Here is a 27132-nt window from a genome sequence, read left to right as displayed (position 1 = left end):
GGAAACACTTGCCTGTGAGCGCTCCAATTGGAGAACAGCCTTTACCAAAGGCGTCATGGGCTTTGAAGACACTCGAACTCAGGACGCAAGGGAGAAACGTGCTAAAAGGAAGGCACGCTTGGCAAATCCACACCGTGATCAACTCCCGCCCGGAAACCTATGTCCCCACTGTGGAAGGACATGTGGGTCCAGAATTGGCCTCCACAGTCACTTACGGACTCACTGTTGATACCGTGTTCATGGAAGTCAATCATACTCAGCTACGAGTGATCGCCAAAGAAGAAGAAGACCATTCTTCCATCTGCATTGCTGAAGTGGCACAACCCATTATGCATCCTCAATCTGCTACATGTGTAGCTCTGGCCTGAATAGGTGGTGTTTCTGTTGAAAACAGTGTGTTGTGGGGTGAAAGGAAAGTTCTTCATTGCTTAATAATGTCATAATTCACATGTCATAATTCACTTGACGCTGCAATCATGAAGTAATGAAGATGCATGTTATGAACCAACCCAAGGAGCTGAAGAAGCAAACTGCATTGCACTGGCTAAGAATGTGAGCAGGGAAGTCCCTAGTTGAATTCTTACCTAACCCAGTTGGTGATCTAAGCAAGCACTTATCAGCCTAAGCTGCTCGTCTGCAGCGTGATACTGATCGTATCAGGATTGTTGATTTACTTTGAACAAAGTACTGTCTACATGTCAGAGATCGGTGTGTCTTAGATCATTGAAATAAGTGGGGTTGAGCACCTAATGCTCTGTTGGAATATTCCCATTATGGATGAGGTTCTCACTGCGAACAGGTATACTTATGAAGTGTGGACATGACAAACATGGGTTTGTGGATGCATATGCTGTTTATAACCATTCTTTGGGCAGCTGGGTTTGGTCTTGATTCCCTCAAGGCTATGCTTGGGCTGAAACCTGGACTTGTCGCAGAGTAGAGTATGAGGTTTCTCTGAGCTACTAGTTCTCATATTGTCTAGGTGTTGACAATGTAAGTGTTTAAGTGCTTCTTGCTGTGCATCTGTCGTTGCAGAAGTTGTCGTTAAGGAGCAAACTGAATCACCTTCACAGCCAAGCACTCCTAAGCCACGAACGAAGAAATTCCCCAAGCCCAAACGCTGAAGAAGAGGGTGACCTTCAGAAGGCCTTTGGCTCCTGCTTGTAGCTGGCACTGGACACAGATGGAGGGTTGTGCATTAGTGGCTACTTGGAATTCTCCCAGCTCTGTTAAACTATTGGTTCAGTACATGGAAAGGAGTTAACTCAACCAAGTGGGATTGATTCCCAGTTTCTGTTATTTATGTAGAACATATTCAAGGTCTAGGTTGGAGTTGCCCTGATATTTCACTGTGTTTACCTATACAGGTTGAATTTAAGAATAACTCAATAGGAAATATTTGGGGGTTTTGTTTGAACTCCCCCCCCCCCAAAAAAAAGAACACTCGATCCGTCTAGTAGATGCATTGGGAGTATCTTGGACCAGAGGGTTTAGTATCCGGTAATTACTTGGCATGGGACGCGGGCGGCGCTGTGGGTTAAACCACTGAGCCTAGGGCTTGCCGATCAGAAGGTTGGCGGTTTGAATCCCTGCGACAGGGTGAGCTCCTGTTGCTCGGTCCCAGCTCCTGCCAACCTAGCAGTTCAAAAGCACGTCAAAGTGCAAGTAGATAAATAGATACCACTCCAGTGGGAAGGTAAACAGCGTTTCCGTGTGCTGCTTTGGTTCACCAGAAGTGGCTTAGTCATGCCGGCCACATGACCCGGAAGCTGTGCACCGGCTCCCTCGGCCAATAAAGCGAGATGAGCGCCGCAACCCCAGAGTAGGCCACGACTGGACCTAACGGTCAGGGGTCCCTTTACCTTTAATAACTTGGCATGATTCCCTTCCCTCAAGTTCTCTAGTACAGTCATACCTTGGGTTAAATATGCTTTGGGATGAATATTTTTGGGTTGCGCTCCACGGCGACCCAGAAGTAATGGAGCGTGTTACTTCCGGGTTTCGCCACTCGTGCATGCGCAGACGCTCAAAATGACGTCACTCGCATGCGCGGAAGCAGCGAATCGCGACCTGTGCACATGCGGGTTGCGTTCGCTTCAGGATGCGAACGGGGCTCCAGACGGGGTCCCGTTCGCATCCAGAGGTACCACTGTAGTTCTCTTTGTTTATGTAAGGTAGGAGACTCCTAGAAGCCACACTTCCAAATGTCTCCCAAGCATAGCAGAAGGTGAATGAACAAGCCCAGCCTTCCAAAGAGCAGGGAGGGATAGTTCCCTAACCTCATGCAGGTATTGGAGTTGACAGAAGCAGTGGGAGACTTCCACTGTTCCTGGCTACTCATAAAGCCTGAAGTAAACAGAAAGAAGACTCTTCTAGCTGTGGAATCTTCTGCAAAGGGCGGGCTATTCACTCAAATCACACTATGCTTTGGAGACACTTAGAACTAGCCAGATGGAATCTAACTGCTTCTGAGAAGATCTTACCTTGTCACAAGATGCGATCCCGATTGATTACTTCACCCAAACCCTGTACCTGTGCTGGATGACTCAGGGAAGGCCCTACAGTTTTCCCTCAAACTTGGGTTCCCAGCTGTTGTTGGACTACAACTCCCATCAGCTAGCAGGACCAACGGTCAGGGATGATGGGACTTGTAGTCCCTATTATGAAGCAAGAGACTCCCTCACAACTTCCAAGTTCTCTGTGGGAGGGAGGGTCAAGGCTGCTGTCCTTTTTCACAAGTCATCTGGAAGAGATTGGTGGTTGCTAATGGCACTTGTGAAACCCTGATCCTTTGTGAATGGAAGGTGACTTACCAAATACCGTATTTTTTGCTCTATAAGACTCACTTTTTCCCTCCTAAAAAGTAAGGGGAAATGTGTGTGCGTCTTATGGAGCGAATGCAGGCTGCGCAGCTATCCCAGAAGCCAGAACAGCAAGAGGGATTGCTGCTTTCACTGCGCAGCGATCCCTCTTGCTGTTCTGGCTTCTGAGATTCAGAATATTTTTTTTCTTGTTTTCCTCCTCCAAAAACTAGGTGCGTCTTGTGGTCTGGTGCGTCTTACAGAGCGAAAAATACGGTATTTTAGACTGATCTGGTATCAGTACTTTTTCTGTCCCAACACTGCATCCGTTCTACAGCCTTTTCTGAAGAAATGTGTCTTCATAGGGGAACATATTTTGCCCCTTTGCCTTCTGCCTCATTGCCACCCCATTCTTCCTTCAGGGGGAAATATGAGCTAGCATGGTATTTTGAACAGGAAAGCAGAGTAGGCCAAAGTTTGGCTGCTTACACCTGTTCATGGCATTGTAAAATCATGGCCAAAAGACGCCACCTAGCAGAAATGAGCAGAAGTGCAGCTTGATTTATTTAAGCACGTTCCACTTTCCTTTCTGCAGAGAACATAGGAAGCCGCTTTGTATAATTGGTTTATCTGACCAGTGCCAGATCTAGATCAGTGCAGGCAGTTTCCTGACACAGGGTGTTGAGCTGAATGGTTGCAAAATAGCAATGTTACTAATACCTGTATTTACTTGGTTGCCTACTCACAGTTAAGCCCTGGTCAGACAGGCGATTGAGTTGCCACAACTATGACATAGTGCACTTGAGAGCATGTGCAGAACAGAAGGCGAGGGAGGGGAGAGAAATACTGTAGGAGGCACTAAATTTTGTTTTTGCTCAGGACATCATACTACCAAAGTCTGCCCCTGATCTGACACAGAATTCTCTCTTTTCAGTGGCAACAGCTCTCTAGAATCACAGGCAGAAGTGTCTTCTGTTCCCTGTTCCCCAAGAGCCTTTTAATTGGAAATGCATGAAATGGCTGCACCACTGAGCTATAGGTGCTCCATGTGCTGCTCAGTTGGAGGCTTCATTTAAATTGAGATTAATATAGATGCTGGAGGAAATACAACATCACTCAGGCTGGAGATAGGCTTAAGATTCTCAGAGTGCTTTTCCTCCCAAACTGCTTTGGTTGCTGTAGCTTTAATCCTGCCTCAAAAGCTGGGCACCTGTAATGAAGGCAAGCGAGGGACCACGTTTCTATGGTGGTAATCAGTACTCTGGGTGGCTTCCAACAAAATATTAAAATACAGTAGTGCATCAAACATTAAAAGCTTCCCTAAACAGGGCTGCCTTCAGATGTCTTCTAAAAGGAAATAATAGGAAATAATGCCTGTTTGCTTATTTTAGAAATATTTTTTAATACCAGAGGCCAGTGCTGGAGAAAGGAAGCACACTCTACCCACTAAAATTGTTAAAGGAAGAAAGGAAATTTGCACATTCAGAATATTATATTTATTAATAATATTTATTATTATTATTACTTTAAAAAATGCAATAGGCTGCTTTTCAGCCCAGAGTCTCCAAGGGTGATGTTACAAAGTTCACATAATATCAGAGCACATAAAAACCACAAAAATACTAAAACAAGTAGCAGTGAGGCTGACAATAAGAACAGCAGACAAAATTTACCATTCTAAAGGCTCTTAGCAAGAGCTGATCAAGTAAGAAGGTTCCACCTGACGCTGAATGTACCTCGGATTTAGCATATATTAGATGAATTTGTTGAATACCTTGAGTTTATTCTTTTGCAGAATTTGCCATTTTGTGTTCAAAGTTTTTCTTTTGATGGGAACAACAGAACACAACAAGGGCTAAGCTCAAGTTGTGTTTGTGAGGAAGCCCCACTCAGGTCCCCCTGTGTTTTCCTCGCGCTCAGTAGAAACCACCCATTTGTTTTTTTGCTCCTTCCACTAAATCGTCTCTACTGAGTCTGAGACTCTTGGGCTGCTGATGGCACTGCCAGCCTGCATTGTCCAGGCCCAGCCCCATCCTTGTCCCTCTGCTGAAAGAGACACAGATGGTGTCCCACCTCTGTTGGCTTTAATGATAGACGGGAAGGGAGGGCTACTCCCTGAGCCAATTAACAATTAAAGCAAACAGACAGCAAAGAGCTTTCACAGCAAGTTCCCAAACTTCATTTGTGCTGCGCTGCTCACTTTCACTCTGCCTCAGGCAGGACACACCATTTTCAGGCCCAAGGAGGTGGGAGGACTGGCCTTAAGCTTCTTGCGCTCCACCACCAACACTTCTTATCTTCGTATCTTGCAATGGTATCTGCCTTTCGAAATAGGGACAAGGAGCGGAATGACTAGAGAACAGGAACGCCCAGCGGGTGAGCTTATTATCCAGCTCTTCATCCAAGATGTTAAAAGGAAGCATGCATTAACTTTCTCTGTCCCTACACCCCTTTTAATCTTGCTGACACGGCTCTGCAAGGTAAAGTGAGCTGAAGAATTGCGACTGGTTCAGGGTCACCCAGTGAGCTTTACGGCAGAATAATAAATTGACCTCTGTAATGGATTTTAAATGGGAATAATATCACATGGGACGCGGGTGGCGCTGTGGGTAAAAGCCTCAGCGCCTAGGGCTTGCCGATCAAAAGGTCGGCGGTTCGAATCCCCGCGGCGGGGTGCGCTCCCGTCGTTCGGTCCCAGCGCCTGCCAACCTAGCAGTTCGAAAGCACCCCCGGGTGCAAGTAGATATATAGGGACCGCTTACGAGCGGGAAGGTAAACGGTGTTTCCGTGTGCGGCTCTAGCTCGCCAGAGCAGCGATGTCACACTGGCCACGTGACCCGGAAGTGTCTGCGGACAGCGCTGGCCCCCGGCCTCTTGAGTGAGATGGGCACACAACCCTAGAATCTGTCAAGACTGGCCTGTACGGGCAGGGGTACCTTTACCTTTAATATCACATGGGGGTGGTTAGATACCTAGCAAGCTTTGTTGTGCATCTAAAAATATAATGTGGAAAGAAACAAATACACATTTGAAAAAACGGGGCTGGGATAAACTCCCCACACACAGCTAGGACTGGCTGCAGTTCCCTGTTTTATACACTTGGTGGCAAAGCAACCACCCTCATCATATGTAGCCCAGCTGCTGACCTCTTAGTTCAGGAGTTTAAAAGTTTAAGCAGATTTAATTACAGGGATCAACCATGACTACATCAGCTAGTTTGAAATGCAGATTATTCTGCCGAATTCCTGTAGTGGAGAGGCAAAATGTTTTCAGACCAAGGGCCACATTGCCTCATAAGCAGCCTCCAAGGGGCCGCATTCTAGTAGTGAATGGGGCCCAGGGCAAACGCGGACAGAGGAACAGCTACGAATTTTGCCTTCATCCAATAGGCAGTTCCTACACAGACTAACTGAGGGACGCGGGTGGCGCTGTGGGTTAAAGCCTCAGGGTCTAGGGCTTGCCGATCACATGGTTGGCGGTTCGAATCCCCGCGGCGGGGTGCGCTCCCGTTGTTCGGTCCCAGCGCCTGCCAACATAGCAGTTCGAAAGCACTCCCGGTTGCAAGTGGATAAATAGGGACCGCTTACCGGCGGGAAGGTAAACGGCGTTTCCGTGTGCGGCTCTGGCTCACCAGAGCAGCGATGTCACGCTGGCCACGTGACCCGGAAGTGTCTCCGGACAGCGCTGGCCCCCGGCCTCTTGAGTGAGATGGGCGCACAACCCTAGAGTCTGTCAAGACTGGCCCATACGGGCAGGGGTACCTTTACCTTTTACACAGACTAACATCCCCTCTCTCACCCTCCATCCAGGTGAGTTCAAGGGCGCATTTCAGCCAGGCAAAAACACTTCAGGAGGGTGCAAAGCAGGCAGGTACGAATTGTAGACTAGGCAATGGGTTATGGTCTGAGGAGCTGGACAGAGAGGCTTAGATGCTGCACCTGGTTTAGTCCTACAACATTGGGGAATCCTTCGCCTTTGGAGCCTCTGGGTTGCTGGCGACATCTGAAGAGCGGTTGCAGCCTGTGGATTTCATGCTGTCTCCTGATGAAGGATTCATGAGGTCAAGGGGGAAAGGAAGAATAAAGGTGGCCGGCTTCTCTGCAGACAGGCTTTGCAGCAGGTGAAGGTAGCGGAGCTGGAGGGCGGCTGGTGTGTGGGAAAGCACCTCTGCTGCCACCTTCAGCGATTCAGAAGCAGCCTTTTCTCCTTCAGCAGCTATGACCTAGAACACAAGGTATTCAGAAGATCTTCCTTTGGGGCAGCAGGCAACGAAGTTTTGCTCAGAGTAGACCCCTTGATATCAATGGGACTAACTTTGATGGGTTCATTAATCTCAATGGGTCTACCCTGAGTAAAACTTTGTTGAGTACCGCCCGTGGTTCCTTCCATAATGGTGCCCTTCAGTGTTGTAGAAGCAATGCTGTTCGTCAGCTGGAAGTAAAACGAAAACAGGTTCTGCACAGCACTTAAAATAGTGCTACGTTGGATGCTCAAGGCCAAAAACCACCTCTAATGTTTCCTCAGAAGCAAGTTCAACTGAGTATACGCCCTCCAGTGTTAATTAGATACTACTTATGTGCAGGTTCTGGGCGTTTGTTTCTTCCTGAGGTAATTTCCTCTTACAGTGGTGCCTCGCAAGACGAAATTAATTCGTTCTGCGAGTTTTTTCGTCTTGTGAATTTTTCGTCTTGCGAAGCACGGTATCCCATAGGAAATGCATTGACGGTTTTAAGAAAAAGGCGCAAGACCATAGGGAAATTTGTCTTGCGAAGCAACTCAAAAAACAAAAAACTCTTTTGTCTTGCGAGTTTTTCGTCTTGCGAGGCATTCGTCTTGCGAGGTACCACTGTATTAGTCAGCATTTGTTTCTATTCGGAGGAGGGCAGGGATAAGTGATTTATTTCCTTGCATTTTTTTTTCTTTTTTAGTAAAATAGCACTGTTTTCCTATAAAAAGTAATAAAATGGTGGTGGTGGGGATAATGTAAAGAAACTTGTAATTAATTCCTACCACAGGGGAACAACTGGCTTATAAGGGACAGCATCCAGACAATATCTTAAAGTGGCAGCCCATAATCCCCTGTCAATGGATTTGGATTTTCCCAATCTCTGGATAATCCATTAAAGGAAGAAAAGTCAATATAAAGTCACTTATTACCTGACTTTATATTGAATGTTTTGAAGTGTGTTACATGTGGTGATATTTTCCTGGGTGCCACATCACTTCAATTTCCATTTTGTTTCCGACAGCCCAAAGGAAAGCATGCAGGGTTAGCGTGGAAGAAATTTATTTCATTCTTGTGCTGCGTAGAATTGAAACAGTCTGGAGCTTCCATTTTCCAGTGCAGCTCCCAAACAGCCTTCATGTTGTACCTCCTCCATCTTTTAAGTTTCCAGCCAAAGGAAATGGATTTACATTAAGTACCTATAAATTAACTAGCGCAAACAAGAAGGGCTCATTGCTTTAGATCAGGCATCCCCAAACTCGGTCCTCCAGATGTTTTTGGGCCTACAATTCCCATCATCACTGGCCCTGTTAGCTAGGGATGATGGGAGATGTAGTCCCAAAACATCTGGAGGGCTGAGTTTGAGATTGCATGCTTTAGATTAACAAAAGCTGGATAACCAACAGAATTAGTTTTGACCAGTGACTCACTCCCATGTGCTGTGAGATGCAGGCAGAACCATGGCCAACGCTTGTCTGATTAGACCTGAAGAGAAGCAAGCTTGGGAGGGCAGCATCTCTCTCCCATAGCTCCCTCCTGCCCATAGCTTCCAGTAATATAAACATACCGTGCCAGTGTATTGCCTTACCCTCACTTTGGCCTGTCTCTGGGCTTCGGCTTGTGCAGCCAGGGACTCCTGAAGCTCCGTTGGCAACCGCACATCTTTACTGAAATGAATGAAATTAATGAAATCTGGGACTGCAGACCCAAACTGGAAACAGCGTACAGTCATACCTCATGTTACATTTGCTTCATGATACGTTTTTTCAGTGCGTCCTGCAGCAACCCAGAAGTACTGGAAAGGGTTACTTCCGGGTTTTGCCGCTGGCGCACAAACACCAAATTGCGCTGCGCACCTGCGCAGATACGGTGCTTCAGGTTGCGGGCTTTTCATGTTGCGAACGGGCCTCTGGAACGGATCCCGTTCGCAACCAGAGGTACCACTAAATGATTTTCTGTTTAAGAACAAAAGAAGAGCCTGGCTGACCAATGGCCTATCTAGTCCAGCACCCTGTTCTCACAGGGCCAACCAGATGCCTGTGGGAAGCAGGACCTGAGCATGGCAGCACTCTGCCCACCTGTGATTGCCAGCAGCTGGTATGCAGAGGGTGGAGGGGAAATATAGCCACTGTGGTTAAGACAACCATATAGCTCAGGAAGGAAACTTTGTACTACATCAGGGGGAAATGAGTGCTAGCTATCAGCATGCCTACATGGTTGGCTGGCCAACTGGCCGGCTAGTTACCAGGTTAAATGGGACCTTTGTCTTGGGGGCCAGCTGAAAAGCCAGTCACTAGTAGAAAAAAAAGACAGTCACGGAACAGAGAAATTACACAAAACAAATGAAATAATGGTTTAAAAATGTTTAAGGTAAAAATTAGAAAAAAAACTAGAATTGAACAAAGCCTTAAAACTTTTTGATTTTTATTATTTAGTTTATTTCTATAAGATAATATTTCTAGTCAATTACTTCTTGTTTCAGGGATTTTCATGGTATTTCATTTGTTTTGTGAAAAGCCAGTCACTGGCTGAATATCCCTCTCGTTGCCACTCCTGAGTGGGCCTACTCATTTGTTAGCAACTCTAGCGACATTTACATTGGCAGTGGGATGTATCCCTGTGTCAGATTCATTCTCATTTGTTCTGTTAAGAACAGAACAAATGCTGTAGGAATGTCCTGAAGAAGTTTTAAATGGCCCTAGGATGTCCTTCATGGCTGCATATATACACAAACACTTCCCGTAGCTCTGGAATCAAGAACCTGTTGCCCTCTCACTTTTGCTGGACTCTGGCTCCCACCAACCCAATAAAACCTCAGCTTTTTTCATCCTGTTCCACTTCCCCAGCAGGATTGCAGGAGCAGCAGAAAACTGACAGACCAGGAAGGCTGAGCAGTACATCTGGTTCACAGCTGCCTTTTCTGGATGGCGCCAAACTGATTCAGTGCTGGGATCAGGACAGGAGGCAATCCTTATTCTGCCCTCACTGGGATCAGTGAGAAGACATCCCAGGCTGCCTTGCTGCCAGAAGGGATGGAAGTAATTTGCCAGAGCCCTCCCTTCCCTGCTCTTGGTGGGGCTGTGGAGCCAATTGCCACCTGGCAAGGAGAATGCCTTTCAGACACCCTTGCCTTGAGGATATCATAGCAAAATGGGAGCTCCTCAAAAGTTTAGTCCAAGGTGACTGTAAACAAATGGAGAGCTGGTCAGCTGTAGCCTTTCTGGCCATATGTAGATCCATAAAACTGCAGGAACGGGGTAACTTTTGGTGCTCTGAGCTGCCAGTTTTTAAGCAGCTCCTCTTACATTTCTGGTCATTGAAATCAACCCCTTTCACCCACAGCCATGTCAAAACAGATGGGCAAAGAGCTAGCTGTGCCTCTGCGAGAGACAGCAGCAGAAGGATCAAGGAGGAGGCCCACAAAATGGTGGCTTGTACCAGGGTGACCCCTATGTCCATGGATTGTTCAAGGGGAGAAAAAACAAAAACTGATTACACTCGTAGGGGCGGCATTAACAATAGTGAAAGGTCTCGGAGACCCCTCTTCTGATATTTTGTCACCTAATTATTTCTGCAGATCTCACATTTCATACCTACATTTCTGTCCTTTCCACCTTGATCCCCCACTGGCAGGTGATGGCGTCCACAGCCACCTGCAAAAAAAAGTGTCTTCTTATTGGCAGCAGCTTTATATGATGGATGAGCAACTTAAAAATGCAAAAATGGCGGAGTCCTAACATTTCTAGTGAGAAGTGCTCTAGAAGTAAAGCTACCCTGAGTTAGGTGAGCACAGAACTGTTCAATAAAAGATTGCAGCTTTTTCTAAAAGGTTCTCTTTTCTCCGTCTTGGCTACTAGCTGATTATAAGTCAATCCTTAATTAATTTGTCAGATTCCTTTCTAAAGTTACCTAAACTGGAGCAAAGTCTATTACCTTTTGTCTGCCCCAAACCTAACTGCCAGTCATTTATTGGGCCACTTAAAGGTCTGCTATGAGAGGGAGAAAAAAGCCTCTCACTCCACTAAAAGGGCATGCAGTTAATCTTATATTTATACAATTGTCTCTCCCTATCAACCAGAATAGACTAAGACAATGTGCAGTTCACAAAACAGTACATTTATCACCATGGTATTCAAAGCATCACTTTCTAGTTTCTGCAAGCGAAGCTGTTCTTAAAGGTGCGGGAGACCATGGTAAGCTGGTTCACCTAGTCAGTTGGCAACCCTATGTTTGGAGCCTGTATAGTGTCTGGTTGCCTGTTGTTGTTTGAAAGGAAATGCTGCCCTGGGTAGATCTTGCAAGTCAGTTCTGAAAGTAAAGCCACTTTCAGGAAGGAGAAGGTGCCCAATAGCAAGGCAGAAGCATTTCCCTCGTGTCCTTTCATTGGTTACCATACCATTTCCCCAGTTCTGCTTGTAGCAGCCTCTGGGCAAGCCTCCCACTCTGTGTGATGGACTTCCCCGCTATGTCCTCTGTACAGCGCTACAGCCAACCCACCTTTATCTCCTGGCTGATGGTCTTCCTCTCCATCAGGATGTCTGTGAGCGACCGCTGTGCCAGAAAGCGCTTTGCGATGGTCGGCACGAGCAGCTGGATTGCCTTCGAGTGGTTGGCGAGGGTGGTCGTGACGAGGGTGGCATTCTCCATTCGATAGTAGCAGATGGTATCTATTTCTAGACTTGCCATGTCCTTGGTTATGGTCTAGGGCAAGCAGAAGGCATTGTGTGACCATCCGATAGAACAGGGGTTGGCCACCTAAGGCCCATGGGCCACAAGCGGCCCATGGGGGTCGTTTAACCGACAAGTCCCAGTGTGCTGCACTAAATGGGTGCAGTGCGGTGCGGAGATGGCACCAGAAATCACATCTGTGCATGTGCCGGAAATCGCGTCTGCGCAGACGCCGGAAATCGCAGGCGCGCGTACTTGCGCGCGCAATCTAGCCCACAGAGGGATCTGTGCTGGAGTGAACCAGCCCAGGTGAGTTAAACCTTGCTGACCCCTGCAATAGAATGTTATGAAAGCTGGGTGTCTGCCCCCCCCCGTCTGCCGAGTGGTGGCAAGAGCCCATGGGGTCCCAGGCACTCACCCAGGGTCTGTGTTCCTTTGGAGAATTGAAGATGCAGCAGAGACTGTTGTGGCTTTAATAACTACAGTGGTGCCCCACAAGACGAATGCCTCGCAAGACGAAAAACCCGCTAGATGAAAGGGTTTTCCGTTTTGGAGGTGCTTCGTAAAACGAATTTGCTATGGGCTTGCTTCGCAAGATGAAACTGTCTTGCGATTCCTGGGGTTTTTTTCCCCCTCCCCCCCTTTTTCCCAAGCCCCTAAGCCGCTTAACAGCTGTTAGCTAAGCCGCTTAACAGCTGATCTAAGCCGCTTATCAGCTGATCTAAGCCACTAATAGCCTTTTAGCAGCTAATCCGCTAATCCCTTAAACCTTTAATAGCCGCTAATAGCCTTTTAGCAGCTAATCCGCTAATCCCTTAAGCCTTTAATAGCCGCTAATAGCCGCTAAACCGCTAATAGCGCTAATCCGCTAATGGGCTTGCTTCGCAAGACGAAAAAAACCGCAAGACGAAGAGACTCGCGGAACGGATTCTTTTCGTCTTGCGAGGCACCACTGTATGGTTTATTCACCTATTCACACCTTCAGTCTGCATGGAGGGAGTCCAGGTCTTACTGCACAGTCATTTCAAGAGGGGTTTGTCCCCCACAGCAGTGTGGCCCTATAGCATAGCTGTCAACTTACAGCCTTGAAAATAGGGACCAGCAGCCAAAATAAGGGACCTCGCAGCCTCACCTGTTCCAGGCACTCCAGTCTTCCTGTCCTCCTGCAGTCTGGTCAAACTCACGCTGGTAGCTTCGAGAACACTGTCCAACCCACTTTGTAACCAGAGGTTCAAGTGAATAGAATCTGAATCACATGCACCACAAGGCCTATGCAGACTCAACTTAAGATGGCTCCCCGGCCTGGCTTTGCACTGCAAAGTTTGCAGCAGCACGTGCAACAAAATGGTGTCCAGCATTCAAAAACCCCCTCAGCTTGCATTAACTAGCCACACACAAGGCATGCAAGCTCCACCCCCAGTCGTTCTTAGACTTCTTATTGGGTGAGCAACACAGCCAAGCAACACAGTTGGAGCCTCCCTCCTCCCTGGCTGGCAGGGAGGGAGGGAGAGGAGCTGCTTCCTTTGAAATTTAAGGGACATCATTTAAGGGACATTTAAGGGACATCCATCAATAAGGGACAGCAGCGGGACATGGCGCTGGAATAAGGGACTGTCCCTTCAAGTAAGGGACACTTGACGGCTATGCCCTATAGCCCAAGGCATCTCTGTAGCCAGCCTCTTTCAAAGATGGATCTCAGCTCTTCTTCCTGCTTTTTCCTTCCCAGCAACCCTTGCTCAAAAATCCCTTTTCCTGTCGCCTCAAACAACACACCCCATCACTTTGGTAACATCTCATTCTCCAGTGGCCCAACAACACCTTTTGTTCTTCACTAAGCCAGCCAGGCTGCTTTGTAGAAGCCAGCCCAGGGATTCCCTGACACAGCACTTCAGCTTGTACTTTAATCCATATCCCAATTAATCAAAACCCTAGCATTTATTCATACCTAGGGTTGTTGTTTTTTGGAGGGTCCCCCCAAATCTATAACGATAAAGTACAGTTTGGTCAATAGAAAAGTAACAGGAAATCTGATTCCAGTCCTGGGCTGGACTGAGCTGTTTCTACGTACCGTATTGGCCTAAATACAAGCCTCACTTTCCCCCCAAAATTCCAGCCATGAAAAGTAGAAAGTGCGGCTTAAATTTGCAACCTTACAAAAACAGGCTTTTACAGTACTGCTGCTTAAACAGACATACAGTAAAACAGAATGGGTGTGAGTGCCTACGGAATTTTAAGAAAGTGGCTTATATTCGGGTGCAACTTATATTCGGGCCAATACGGTACCATGGTACCGTGGTTTAAGAACAGTCTGGTTTAAGAACGATTTGGCTTACAAACGCTGCAAAACCGGAAATAGTGTCTTGGTTTGAGAACTTTCCCTCAGTCTAAGAATGGAATCTGAATGGTGGAAGGGCACCGGCGACGGAAGGTCTCATTATGGAAAGCGTGCTTCGGTTTAAGAACGGTTTTGGTTTAAGAATGGACTTCTGGAATGGATTAAGTTCGTAAACCGAGGTACCACTGTATTAACAAATAAACATCAGACTGTGTAGATTCCTAATCTTTGCTGGAGATGTCAGGGAATGAACCTGGGATGTTCCGCATGCAAAGCAGATGTTCTGTCACTGATCTACAGCCTTCCTTTACGTTAAGTAATCCTACAACTGTCCCATTAGGTAGATCCGTATAATTATTGTGGGGCTGGGGGTGAGGCTGAGTCAAAATGGCATGCCGAAAAGCAATGTAGTTCATAGCCAAGGTGAGATATGAACCCGGGGCTTCCTAATTTAATTGGAATGGTGAATGTAAGTAAACTTCTACTGCATTTGCCTCCTGCAAACAAGCTCAAAGAGCAGAAGGGGCAGACTGTGTCTCTCTTACCTCATAGAAAGGGATCTCTAAGGTTTTGAGGCGAAGGTCTATTTTGTGGTAGGTGTCCAAACACGGCAGGAAAAGGAATAATCCTGTTAGGAGAAAGAGAACAGCAGCACTTGCAAGCTGGATGGTGTAAATAAAGAAGAAAACTCACATTTCTTAATGCAAAAGGTAATAGGCCTGGACTGAACAGGTAGAGAATCCAGCCTTTTTAGTTAGGCAGCAGTGCTTTTTTGGAACCTGAAGATGTAGAACAGAGGTGTGTGTTGTAAGAATTCTAAGGTCTCAGATAGAAAATATTCATAAATGCACACATATCTAAATATATATAAACCATGTATCTGAAATAGCATGGAGAGAGCAATCCTGAAGCCATTTTGACTCTCCCAATGACCTCAAATATTCCTCTGCTGTAAGGGAGGCAAATGGGGAAAGCCTTCCCATTGTCTTTTTCCTTATGCATCCTGTCTTAAGGGCGTATTTGTGTCTGAATAGGGTTATCCAGTGACCTAGATTCAGGAACTAAAGTATTAACCATCACAAAAGAATGGCCAGACTGCCCAGGTAGTGCAATCAGTGACCATTATCAGGTATCCTGGCAGATCAGATTTCTGCTGTAGACCGCCTCCTTCTGTGATGTATGTATGCTGATTTTGGGGTGGTCTTTGGCTAAGGTGGTTGGGAAATGTCAAAAGGACTTGCAGGTTCCTGCACATTTTTGTTCAGGGTCTCTTCCTCCTTGGTAGGGAGGGAACTTTGTTGCAGCAGAAAAATATATACCGTATTTTTTGCACCATAACACTCAGTTTTTTCCTCCTAGAAAGTAAGGGGAAATGTCTGTGCGTGTTATGGAGGGAATGCCTACGGGTGGCATGCCTACGGATTTTCCTCCTCTAAAAACTACGTGTGTGTTATGGTCGGGTGCGCGTTATAGAGCGAAAAATACGGTATCCGTCTTGCTTTCCACTGGATCCTGCCTCCATTCATTCTTCTCTGACCGATCATGGACTTAGGGAACTTGGGCAGCAAAAGCCAATCCCCAATTGTTACATCAGTGTGTGTGTGAGAGAGAGATTGATCATGCATGTATAAACAGACACAGACACAATTTTTTTAGTTTTGGTGCTGTTTCTGTTCAAACAGGTTTCTGAAGTGCTACAAATCTGAACAGGAACAATGGGGAGATGTTCTGACAAACTTTCTGGCCTCCAGTTTCAGACTTATTCAAAGGAACCTAAAGCTGTTTATTTTTCCAGCCCGTGGGTTAAATACTGATAATTTTGATCTCCTTGCAATTGTGTCTTTAATTGAGTTTAATTGACCCAACGGTGCTGGCTCATTCAGCAAAATTCTCTTTCTCATTCATCTGTCTAACAATCCTGAGTCATGATTGTCCTATTTCTTAGACTTATAATGAGTGTTATTTGCCCTGAAGAAACTGGTGGTTTCATGGGCCCCATAATGGGCTCACGTTAGTGCCTGGGCATCGTCTGTCCTGCCTGGTCTCTTCATCCAAGCACTCTCCCTAAACCGTGCCCTCCTCACCTGTGCCTTCCTACAGCAGCCTGGCATCACCAGCTTGTTTGATTTCCCCTGCCTGAGTCTACATATATACATGGGGACCTCTTCTCTCATCCCTCCACAAATGCGGACCAAAGGTAATGAACATTTGAAGTAGCCATAATCATAAAGCTTTACTAACTGATGTGCACTTCAGCTTAAGGTAAAGGGACCCCTGACCATTAGGTCCAGTCGTGACCGACTCTGGGGTTGTGGCACTCATCTCGCTTTATTGGCTGAGGGAGCTGGCGTACAGCTTTCGGGTCATGTGGCCAGCATGACTAAGCCGCTTCTGGCGAACCAGAGCAGCGCACAGAAATGCTGAATACTCATCGCAAAGTATTGGAAGACACAAGATCTACCCACCCGGGAAGAGTGGCAGATGAAGCTGATGGACTACATGGAAATGGCGGAAATGACTGGCCGAATCCGAGACCAGGGAAGGTGGAAGAAGATTGGGAAAAATTTAAAGTATATTTACAGAAATACTGCAAAATTAATGAATGTTAGAAGAATGCTGGAATGAAGTTATATGGTTTTAGCAGAAATATTATAAAGAACTAAGTAAAAACTGATTGTTAATGGGCGAAAGTGGAAAATTTAAAGTTAGATTGTGTTAAGATAAACTATAGAACAAAAAAAAAAAGATTGAGAAAGATGGAAAGGATTTGCTGAAATAGCTAAATTGAACTAGAATACAAAAAAGGGAGGTGTGAGGAGGTCGATGAAACAAGTTAATGAAAGGTAAAGATATGGAAATTGGATGTGTTTTTAAATGTTTTTGTTTTTCTTGTTGTTTTGATGTATTGTTTTTTGTTTTTATCTTTGATGTATTGTTTGTTAAATTCTTTATTGTTTTTTCTCTTTTTTCTTTCTTTCTGTAACTATTAAATTTCTAATAAATATTACTATAAAAAAACCACAGAAATGCTGTTTACCTTCCCGCCAGAGTAGTACCTATTTATCTACTTGCACTAGATGTGCTTTCGAACTGCTAGGTTGGCAGGAGCAGGGACCGAGCAACAGGAGCTCACCCCATTGCGGGGGTTCGAACCGCTGACCTTCTGATCGGCAAGTCCTAGGCTCTGTGGTTTAACCCACAGCACCACCTGCGTCCCTGCGCTTCAGCTTACCAGGTAGAGAATTTAACAAAGATCAGCATGTGAAGGAGGAGAGGGGACAGTACCTTCCCTTCACACAATACTCGTGGTATATCTGTACAAAACTACACAGGAAATTGTTTCTCAACTCAGCCATGGGAGGGTCCATCTAAATGTCAAGTTCAGCTACTTGAGCACCAATAGTGCAATCCACATGCAGGCCACTATGTGCAATGGCATGTAATGGGGGCAGGGAACCTTTTCCAGCCCGAGGGCTGCATTTCCTAATGGGCAAAAGTGGGAAGAGCAGCAGGTGGGGTTCCGGCCCTTGCCTCACTGAAATGTAGCCTGCTGTTCAAATGTCAGGTCTGTGCGCACCCATGCACATCTCTCCAAGCAGGCAAGCAACAGCAGTTCCAGAGCTGGGTGGCACACGTCTACTGAAGGGCACAGCCTGGGGTGCAGATTAGGGAGAGGCATTGCCTCGAAAGCCTTCCAAGAGCCAAGCAAAGTGGTTTGGAGGAAGGTATTTGGCTCCCTGGAGGGACATGGGTGGTGCTGTGGCTTAAACCAGTGTGCCGCTTGGACTTGCCAATCGGAAGGTTGGCGGTTCGAGGCCCTGTGCTGGGGTGAGCTCCCGTTGCTCGGTCCCTGCTCCTGCCAATCTAACAGTTTAAAAGCACACCAGTGCAAGTAGATAAATAGGTACCGCTCCGGTGGGAAGGTAAAAGGCGTTTTCGTGTGCTGTACTGGCTTTGCCAGAAGCGGCTTAGTCATGCTGGCCACATGACCTGGGAAAACTGTCTGCGGAAGCGGACAAACGCTGGCTCCCTCGGCCTGTAGAGCGAGATGAGCGCCACAACCCCAAAATCGTTTGCGACTGGACTTAACTGTCAGGGGTCCCTTTACCTTTATTTGGCTCCCCAGAACTTCCCCAGCTGGTACATAACCTTAGGCTTCCTGAAAGGCTGATAGTTCTATACTTACCGGGCCCTCTGGGCCTTCCGCGAAGAAGGCGTCCAAATCGAAACAAAATGGCTCTTTCATACTCCCGTACGATCTGTCATGGAAAAATGGATGGTGGGAATCTGTAAGATAAAGCGGAACTACGTACTGTGTGGAAACCTCTGCTCTAAAAGCCCACAAGAACGGAAATGCCTGGTGCCGCCTGCTGCAGCAAATGTAAAGTGATGACGGGCCTTTGTCGAGTGGGAAGAATCATCTTCTGTTTCACAGCCACCATGCATTTCAAGCACATTTCAAATGCATGACTTTCCCCCAAGAATCCTGGGAAGTGGAATGCAATTCCTAGCATCCATAACAAACTACTTTCCCTAGGATTTTGGGGAAGATGGTACATGTTTTCAATGTAGGATATGGATCAGTGTAGCATGTGAGGCTAAAGGGGCCTCCAGCTGGCCACAAGTGTTTGTGACTGAGGATTAAGAGAGATTCACTTGTTGTTTCTGGCTTCAGTTTCTTAAAAACAGCATGTGCAGAGGCTCTGGCCCATGTGAGGAGTTGGCTGTCTGAAGGGGCCAGCAATGGAAGGAACCAAACATTGCTATGCCTCATGTCTGATTGTGGGAGTGTTTGCACAGTGTTTGCCACAGTCTACACCTACATGCGAGGGACGCGGGTGGCGCTGTGGTTAAAAGCCTCAGCGCCTAGGGCTTGCTGATCGAAAGATCGGCGGTTCGAATCCCCGCGGCGGGGTGCGCTCCCGCTGTTCGGTCCCAGCGCCTGCCAACCTAGCAGTTCGAAAGCAAGTAGATAAATAGGGACCGCTTACTAGCGGGAAGGTAAACCGCGTTTCCGTGTGCGGCTCTGGCTCGCCAGAGCAGCAATGTCACGCTGGCCATGTGACCCGGAAGTGTCTGCGGACAGCGCTGGCCCCCGGCCTCTTTGAGTGAGATGGGCACACAACCCTAGAGTCTGTCAAGACTGGCCCGTACGGGCAGGGGTACCTTTACCTTTACACCTACATGCTATCTTCTTCCCTGCAATTCAAGCCACGACAAGGAATGTTTGTAAGTTGCATGACCAACTTCAAAAGAAAACAGGGCTCTTTTTTAAAACTCAGAAGGGAAATGTAGAAGAAAGCTGAATAAACGTAAGTGGCATTATTTCTAAGGTAAGCTCTAAACGTAAGTGGCATTATTTCTAAGGTAAGCTCTTTCAGCCTACCTAGATTATTCCAAAGTACCCTGTTTATGTAAGGTGGTGTAGAATAGCTACTACATCTCAAAGGAGAAACGATTACAAATGAGAACAATTCTAGCAGATCTTGGGCATATAAATGAAATGGAAGCAAAATTAATTATCATTATCTCTGCCTCCAAGTAGCAGTAATTACTCCACTTGAAATGCACCTTGAGGTGAAAGACAAGTGGGCAGTAGTACTTTTATTCACAATATGGGTAATTTAAAGGTAAAGGGACCCCTGACCTTTAGGTCCAGTCATGACCGACTGGGGTTGCGGCGCTCATCTCGCTTTATTGGCCGAGGGAGCCGGCATACAGCTTCCGGGTCATGTAGCCAGCATGACTAAGCCGCTTCTGGCGAAGCAGAGCAGCGCATGGAAACACTGTTTACCTTCCCGCCAGAGCGGTACCTATTTATCTACTTGGACTTTGACGTGCTTTCGAACTGCTAGGTTGGCAGAAGCTGGAACCAAACAACAGGAGCTCACCCCATCGCGGGGATTCGAACCGCAGACCTTCTGATCGGCAAGCCCTAGGCTCTGTGATTTAACCCACAGCGCCACCTGCGTCCCTAGAACATGATAAAATAGATGAGTGAGACTGTTGTGAGCAGGCAGGAGAACTCTTGGCTTTGTGAAGACTTTGGTATTCAGATTGTAATTTCTGGAAGAATTAGTGTTTAGTGTTATCTGAGGTCCATATATGGATGCTTGACTCACATCAATTCGGAACTACTTGTTTACTTACACAGAACCTTTGTAAAACCTCGTTCGCATTGAGTCGTACACATAGCAGTGTGTGTGAATGAGAGATGCTTGGTCTTCTGTTTGGGCCTGTACACGAACTCTGGAAATTGATAAATTGTAGTTCCTGCACGTGCAACGGCCGCAATGGCTTACCTTCATGCAGAACCAGATGGAAATGGGGAACGTGACTATGAGGAGGAGGAGAGAAAGGGTGACAAGAAGCCACTCACAAATGCCCAGGCCTGGAGACTTTGTACCTGCAGGGGAACAGATAAAGAGTAGGTGATAAAGAGAAAGGTTGTTTTCTGCTGCTCCAGAGAAGCGGACACGGAGCAATGGATCCAAACTACAAGAAAGAAGATTCCACCTAAACATTAGGAAGAACTTCCTGACAGTAAGAGCTGTTTGACAGTGGAATTTGCTGCCAAGGAGTGTGGTGGAGTCTCCTTCCTTGGAGGTCTTTAAGCAGAGGCTTGACAACCACAGGTCAGGAGTGCTCTGATGGTGTTTCCTGCTTGGCACGGGGTTGGACTCAATGGCCCTTGTGGTCTCTTCCAACTCTATGATTCTATGATTCTAACACTATTCCTGATGTTCTCTTTTTAGGAATGGAGTTTTCTGGGGATGTGATGGAGACTGGCGAGGCTGTCAACAGCCTAAAGGAGGCCAGAGGAGTTCATTGGGGTTGGAGGTGTCAAGAGAATTCTGGCAGAAATGACTAATGTTTCCTTATTTGTCCCATGTTTGGAATGGAAATCAATGGAGTGCTCTGATGGTGTTTCCTGCTTGGCAGGGGGTTGGACTCGATGGCCCCTTGTGGTCTCTTCCAACTCTATGATTCTATGATGAAACAGGGTCTTTCCCATAGATGGAAACCTGCTTGTGTCATTGGACAAATCGGATGCTCAATAAATATTGAGGTTGAATGTAGCCTGAGTGGCTCGGGCTATTTGGAAAATAGGGTAGAAAAGTGGAGAAGGAATTGAGATAAAATGCCCAGCTTCCACGGGAACCACCTTATGTTTGGTAACAGCTCTATTCTCACACTAAGAATTATTTATTAACCCTTGTGTAAAGTTGGAGGCTCTTCTTTGCCACCTCTGTGCAGTATTTATTTATCCTAATAGCCAAACCTGTACTGGATTCTTAAACATGTGTGCTAAATTATGCCCATTGACCACACCTCTTAGCGATGGGTGCTGCAAATTTTAAATGGGTGGGTGTGTTGCTGGTTCCACAGCATACAAAGGGAGCCACTGCCAAGCAGTGGGAGATGTCATGTCAAAAGAATTAAGATAGTGGCCAGCAATTGCCCCTCAAATGCCCAGATAAAGCCCAGAAAAACCCTGTTGGCCTAGGCCTTTAATTATATTTAGTCTATAAAATGGTAGCTTCTCATGCCTATTTATGCCAAAACATCGCTGTGTGAGAATTGTTACCTTCTCTGTAAGCTTTTGCCGATCTCATGCTGACACCTTGAATAAGGAGTCTGGCTAGCCTTGGAAATTATCTTTGTTGACTTGGTTGCCAAATTTTTGTCAGTCTTTTGCTCTTGTGGGAAGTTGATGTGTTACCCAAACCACCGGCTGTGACTTACTCTGGTGGGAACCTGATCTCAAAAGCTTTATGATAGCAGAGCTCCAGAACCTGCAGGCTAATCTGGAAAGTGCTGCATGCCAGCTCCATCTCAGTCTTTGGGGGGGGGGGGGGTCACACCTGTTACCAGGGCCGGCCCAATACATTTCAGCACCTAGACGAATACCAGTATATAAATATAATATTAATACAAGACTGTGACTGTCAGGACCCAGTCCTTTGTAGTTCTTTTAGGAAAGTAATTCAACAAAGGAAGTCCAGATGACCTAGGATTGTCTGGTCTCTTGAAGCCAGACTTGGAGATGAAGGAAGTGGCGACTGGCAGATTGGCAGAGTAAAAGATTATGTGGAGGATGGCACCTACCTGGTCTAGGGAAGAGCTTAGTGGTGCCACCAGGCAGAGCCAATGGGTACAGTGTGGCAGAGTCAGTGCCAAAACATCCAAACCCAATGAGAAAACAATATAGAATCCCTTAGATTATGGCTAGGCCTCTCCTGTGACCAGGCAACCCTTTTTTTGTTGTTTAGTCGTGTCTGACTCCTCGTAATCCCACGGACCAGAGCACGCCAGGCACTCCTGTCTTCCACTGCCTCCCGCAGTTTGGTCAAACTCATGCTGGTAGCTTCCAGAACACTGTCCCACCGTCTCGTCCTCTGTCGCCCCCTTCTCCTTGTGCCCTCCATCTTTCCCAACACCAGGGACTTTTCCAGGGAGTCTTCTCTTCTCATGAGGTGGACAAAGTATTGGAGCCTCAGCTTCAGGATCTGTCCTTCCAGTGAGCACTCAGGGCTGATTTCCTTAAGAATGGAGAGGTTTGATCTTCTTGCAGTCCATGGGACTACCTGACAGAAATTCTGAGCATCCCAGCGAGACTTAACGTTAACATTTGAGAGGGACCGTATGAATTATCCCTGGATTTGGGGGGATCTGCTAGTGTTCTTTTAAAAATCAGGATTGGAGTTCCTGCTTGCGCTTCCCAAGAGACCAGAACTGGAGCATGCTGGATTTGGGGGCTTCGAAAGAGAAACCAGGACAAACACAGAGCAACAGAAGTAATAATAGCATTCTGTTTATCATGGTGGACAGCCAGATGTCTATGGAAGCCATTAGCACAGCAGCATCCATTACCTGAGGAAGGCCAGAATTAGGAGGTAGAGCATCTGTTTTGAATGCAGATGGTTCAAGATCGTGAGGCTGGGCGAGATCCCAACGTCGAAACCTCAGAGAGATGCTGCCAGCCAGTGTGGACTACTGAGCCAGGTAGCTAGCAGCTTCCTATTCCTTTCTGAAGCCTGGTGCTGTGAGGCCTGATCGTGTAGTCTGGGACTTGGGTGGGCTTTCTGCCAATCTTGCTTGCTAGAATAGCCTTATGTGTTTTGCTAAGCTTAATTCATCATAGGCAGCCAGATGGCGGGGAGGGCTGTTGTCAGCACCTTGCATCCTTGGACAACTGCTACCACAAATGCCTGATCTAAGCCCTGCAGTAAATGTTATCCAGTGTTCTGATCAGGCCCGGCAGTGATGTCTTGCTGCCATTTAATTTTCCCACAATGCCTCAGAGCAGCACATCAGCAGGAACTTAAAAAGGCAGTTAGAAGAAGAAGAAGATTTGGATTTGATATCCCGCCTTTCACTCCCTTTAAGGAGTCTCAAAGCGGCTAACATTCTCCTTTCCCTTCCTCCCCCACAACAAACACTCTGTGAGGTGAGTGGGGCTGAGAGACTTCGGAGAAGTGTGACTGGCCCAAGGTCACCCAGCAGCTGCATGTGGAGGAGCGGAGACGCGAACCCGGTTCCCCAGATTACGAGTCTACCGCTCTTAACCACTACACCACACTGGCTCTCGAAGCAATGGAAGCAATGGAAAGGGATCTTGCTTTGCATGGGGCCAACTCATACCTGGAGCAAGCCCCAGAAGATGGATCCATCAGTCCTGCATTCAAGTTCGAATGTCACGGTAGAATCCATACATGAGCCCCCTCCTTCCCATTTTCACACCTGGGCAACTCCATTGGGAGATTTGACTTCTGACCTACCATTAAAAAATGGCTCTAATTTGCACTCACAGGAGGCGCTTTGAACAATTTGAAGTGTACTTGAATAGTTTTTGTGTTGCATTTCCAAAGCAGACACATCACCTTGCTAACAAAGGTCCGTATAGAGAAAGCCATGGTTTTCCCAGTAGTGATGTATGGAAGTGAGAGCTGGACCATAAAGAAGGCTGATCGCCGAAGAATTGATGCTTTTGAATTGTGGTGCTGGAAGAGACTCTTGAGAGTCCCATGGACTGCAAAAAGATCAAACGTATCCATTCTGAAGGAAATCAGCCCTGAATGCTCACTGGAAGGACAGGTTGTGAAGCTGAGGCTCCAATACTTTGGCCACCTCATGAGAAGAGAAGACTCCCTGGAAAAGACCCTGATGTTGGGAAAGATGGAGGGCACAAGGAGAAGGGGACGACAGAGGACGAGATGGATGGACAGTGTTCTCAAAGCTACCAGCATGAGTTTGACCAAACTGCGAGAGGCAATGGAAGACAGAAGTGCCTGGCGTGCTCTGGTCCATGGGGTCATAAAGAGTCAGACACGACTAAACGACTAAACAACAACAACATTTCCACCTCCTGCAAGTTGCTTGCTTCTGTGTCTGTTTGTCTTCAATTAAAAAAACACTCTGGCTTTGCTGGCCTCAAGTCAAGGTGCCTTGAAAGTAAAAAAATATATTGTCAGGAAGCAAGAAGTCTGAGGACCACAGCTTCTTCAGTCTCCCTGGTGAGTGCATGTCTCTTTTATACACTCACACTCCACTTAATTAGCTACTACATGTGGGACCCTTGCATAAATGGAATGTGATGACATTGTGTTACCTTTAATCTTACTGGGGAAACACAGTAAGATGATGGAGGCCACTGTGGTTGGTACTATGGTCACGTATCCCCACTTTACAGAAGACAATCCTCTGTTGGAAGGCTTGTGAGAGGAGAGCCCTCTATTTGAAGGTTCAAGGGTCCCAGCTCCAGGACTGGTTTTGAAGTTAAAAGGTGAGCAAGCCCTGAGGTTCTCCATCAACAATTGTTACCTGATCTAGTCTTCCCCATTATGGAGAGATGTACCAAATTTAAATTACGGCAGTTATTTCTAAATGCACATCTACATGCCAATGATATATCCACACTCTGTGATTATTTGTGACCCCTTTTTGGTGATGCAATTCCTACCTTTTTTTGGCGAAATGTAAGTGGCCACCTTATGCAGTCACAGTCTTATTCACACTATTATTTGGCGCTGTGGTCTAAACCACAGAGCCTAGGGCTTGCCAATCGGAAGGCTGGCAGTTCGAATCCCCGCGACGAGGTGAGCTCCCATTGTTCGGTCCCAGCTCCTGCCAACCTAGCCGTTCAAAAGCACGTCACGTGCAAGTAGATAAATAGGTACCACTCCGGCGGGAAGGTAAACGGTGTTTCCGTGCGCTGCTCTGGTTCACCAGAAGCGGCTTAGTCATGCTGGCCACATGACCCAGAAGCTGTCTGCCGGCTCCCTTGGCCAGTAAAGCGAGATGAGCACCGCAACCCCAGAGTCATCCGCGACTGGACCTAGTGGTCAGGGGTACCTTTACCTTTACAGCAGGACACAGTAGATTCAAACTCTGGCATAGTAAGAAAAGCTCAGTGGGGTCATCCTGAGGCCCTTCTGACCTCCCCATGCTCTTGCACGCCCCTTAACTACTTCCCCCCCTTACCTTCCTCCTGCTTCTCGCTTTCAAGCAAGGCCATCACCTCCATTTCCTCCTCAAACGACACGACATCATCCACATCAACTACTGTGGAAGGGTGGACTTGGTTGTCTGCCAGAAGGCTGCTCTGGGTCTCCATTTCCCTCTTCCTTCTCCCTAACTCCTGCTGCCTCTCTTTGCTGGTCTTCCGGCTGTGTTCCACTTTGTCCTTCTTCCTGCCATCTTGAATGGCCTGCTCTCTGCTTCTCCCGCCGTGCTCCCTAGAAGAGCTCTGCGGCTTCTTTTCTGCCCTCATCTAGGGAGCCTGTGCTAAGGAAAAGCAACTCTTCGCTGAGGATGTGGGAGGCTGTGCTGCCTGGCCATTTATCCTGTCCAAAAGGGAGGGCCAGAGAGGGGAAAGCCATTACCCAGGAGGAGGATGTTTATTTGCGCCACTGGAGCTCTTGGACAATGAAACCAGTCAAAATTATGAGCATCATAGAATCAGCAAAACTTACAGCAGTGGTAAGAGGCCAATCAGACCCAAAACTGATAAGAGGAGTGGACTAGCGTGAAGGAATACATCAAAAAACATTGTTCAGGTATTAACATATCAATATGCAATGAATGAAACTTATAGAGTAAAAAATTAAGAAGAAATGGGTGTAAGATGAGATAGTCAAAAATAATATTGATAGCATAGCAAAAAGAAGAAAAGAAACAAAGGAAGTCACATATAGGTGGAGAGAAGTCAAAATATATGACTGTATGTTTAGTTTGTATGTTTTCTTTTTTTGTAATTTAAGTTGAGAGGTGTATGTATGTATGTATAATAAGTGTGTTTAGTGTTCTGGTTTGTGTTTGTAAGTATTGCATTTATCAATAAATTTTTTTTTTTAATTGAGCATCATATGCTGTGACTAAAATGAGAGGATCCTGCTGCACATTAATATCAATGCATTGTGGACTTTTTTTACCTGCTCTTCACCATAAGGTCCCAGGCTGAGTTATGACAACAGAATCATTACATTAAAAAAAATTAGTAAAACAGTTCAAAACACAACAGTGTAAACAAAAGAGGTGGGTCTCTCAAAAGAAGACCTAAACTGCCAAATATGTTTCCACAGCCTTGAATCTGATCCATTATGAAATCATTTGTTTTATATACCGTATTTTTCGCTCTATAAGACGCACCAGACCACAAGACGCACCTAGTTTTTGGAGGAGGGAAAAAAGAAAAAAAATATTCTGAATCTCAGAAGCCAGAACAGCAAGAGGGATCGCTGCGCAGTGAAAGCAGCCATCCCTCTTGCTGTTCTGGCTTCTGGGATAGCTGCGCAGCCTGCATTCGCTGCATAAGACGCACACACATTTCCCCTTACTTTTTAGGAGGGAAAAAGTGAGTCTTATAGAGCAAAAAATACGGTATGTGTTTAATTCTCTTTACGTAGAATCAACGTGGTGTTGGAAAGGCAGAACCCACAGAGCAGGTGGGGTGAACTGGAGGTGCAAGCACGTCACCATTAGGAAAAATATATCAATTTTTCAGATTTTATGGGACATGAAGCAGTGTTAGAACAGGATGAATAGGGGACCACTAACCCAGGTGTCCTCCAGGTTTGTTTGTTTTTTGGACTACCACTCTG

General features: G+C 46.6%; 2 protein-coding genes and 1 long non-coding RNA gene across 11 annotated transcripts in view; 2 read left to right on the top strand and 1 right to left on the bottom strand.

Moving 5' to 3' along the window:
- Window positions 1-1269, top strand: part of AXDND1 (axonemal dynein light chain domain containing 1) — a 44603-nt gene extending 43334 nt beyond the window's left edge. For all 9 annotated transcript variants that reach the window (XM_083446301.1, XM_083446293.1, XM_083446298.1 and 6 more), the window contains one exon: window positions 1036-1269. In XM_083446301.1, coding sequence (XP_083302427.1) covers window positions 1036-1124 — 89 coding nt within the window. In that variant the 3' untranslated portion in view covers window positions 1125-1269. The remainder of the gene's footprint in view (window positions 1-1035) is intronic.
- Window positions 1270-1806: 537 nt separating this feature from the next.
- LOC310680133 lies at window positions 1807-2817 on the top strand. Its single transcript, XR_014512654.1, has 2 exons — window positions 1807-1895; window positions 2144-2817. It is a non-coding gene; the product is annotated as an uncharacterized lncRNA (long non-coding RNA).
- Window positions 2818-6578: 3761 nt separating this feature from the next.
- On the bottom strand, window positions 6579-26647 carry NPHS2 (NPHS2 stomatin family member, podocin). Its single transcript, XM_083446369.1, has 8 exons — window positions 25514-26647; window positions 20332-20435; window positions 18216-18288; window positions 14575-14657; window positions 11524-11727; window positions 10624-10679; window positions 8615-8693; window positions 6579-7023 (listed from the first exon to the last, which is right to left on the bottom strand). The coding sequence occupies exons 1-8, from the start codon at window positions 25800-25802 to the stop codon at window positions 6751-6753; spliced, it is 1161 nt and encodes a 386-aa protein (XP_083302495.1). The 5' UTR covers window positions 25803-26647; the 3' UTR covers window positions 6579-6750.
- Between the last annotated feature and the right edge of the window lie 485 nt (window positions 26648-27132).

Source organism: Podarcis tiliguerta, assembly GCF_965153285.1.
Source record: "Podarcis tiliguerta genome assembly, chromosome: 6".
NCBI lineage: Eukaryota > Metazoa > Chordata > Lepidosauria > Squamata > Lacertidae > Podarcis > Podarcis tiliguerta.
The sequence above is the reverse complement of the archived record's forward strand: the minus strand, read 5'-3'. Positions and strand labels throughout refer to the sequence as shown.

Excerpts from the sequence above, each read along its gene's own strand:
- NPHS2 (XM_083446369.1), bottom strand. The coding sequence starts at position 25,802 with ATGAGGGCAGAAAAGAAGCCGCAGAGCTCTTCTAGGGAGCACGGCGGG. Across the intron at positions 20,436-25,513 it reads AAGCGAGAAGCAGGAGGAAG|GTACAAAGTCTCCAGGCCTG; the intron begins GTAAGGGGGGGA and ends GTTCCCCTGCAG. Across the intron at positions 10,680-11,523 it reads CCATCAGCCAGGAGATAAAG|GTGGCTGTGGACGCCATCAC; the intron begins GTGGGTTGGCTG and ends TTTTTTTTGCAG.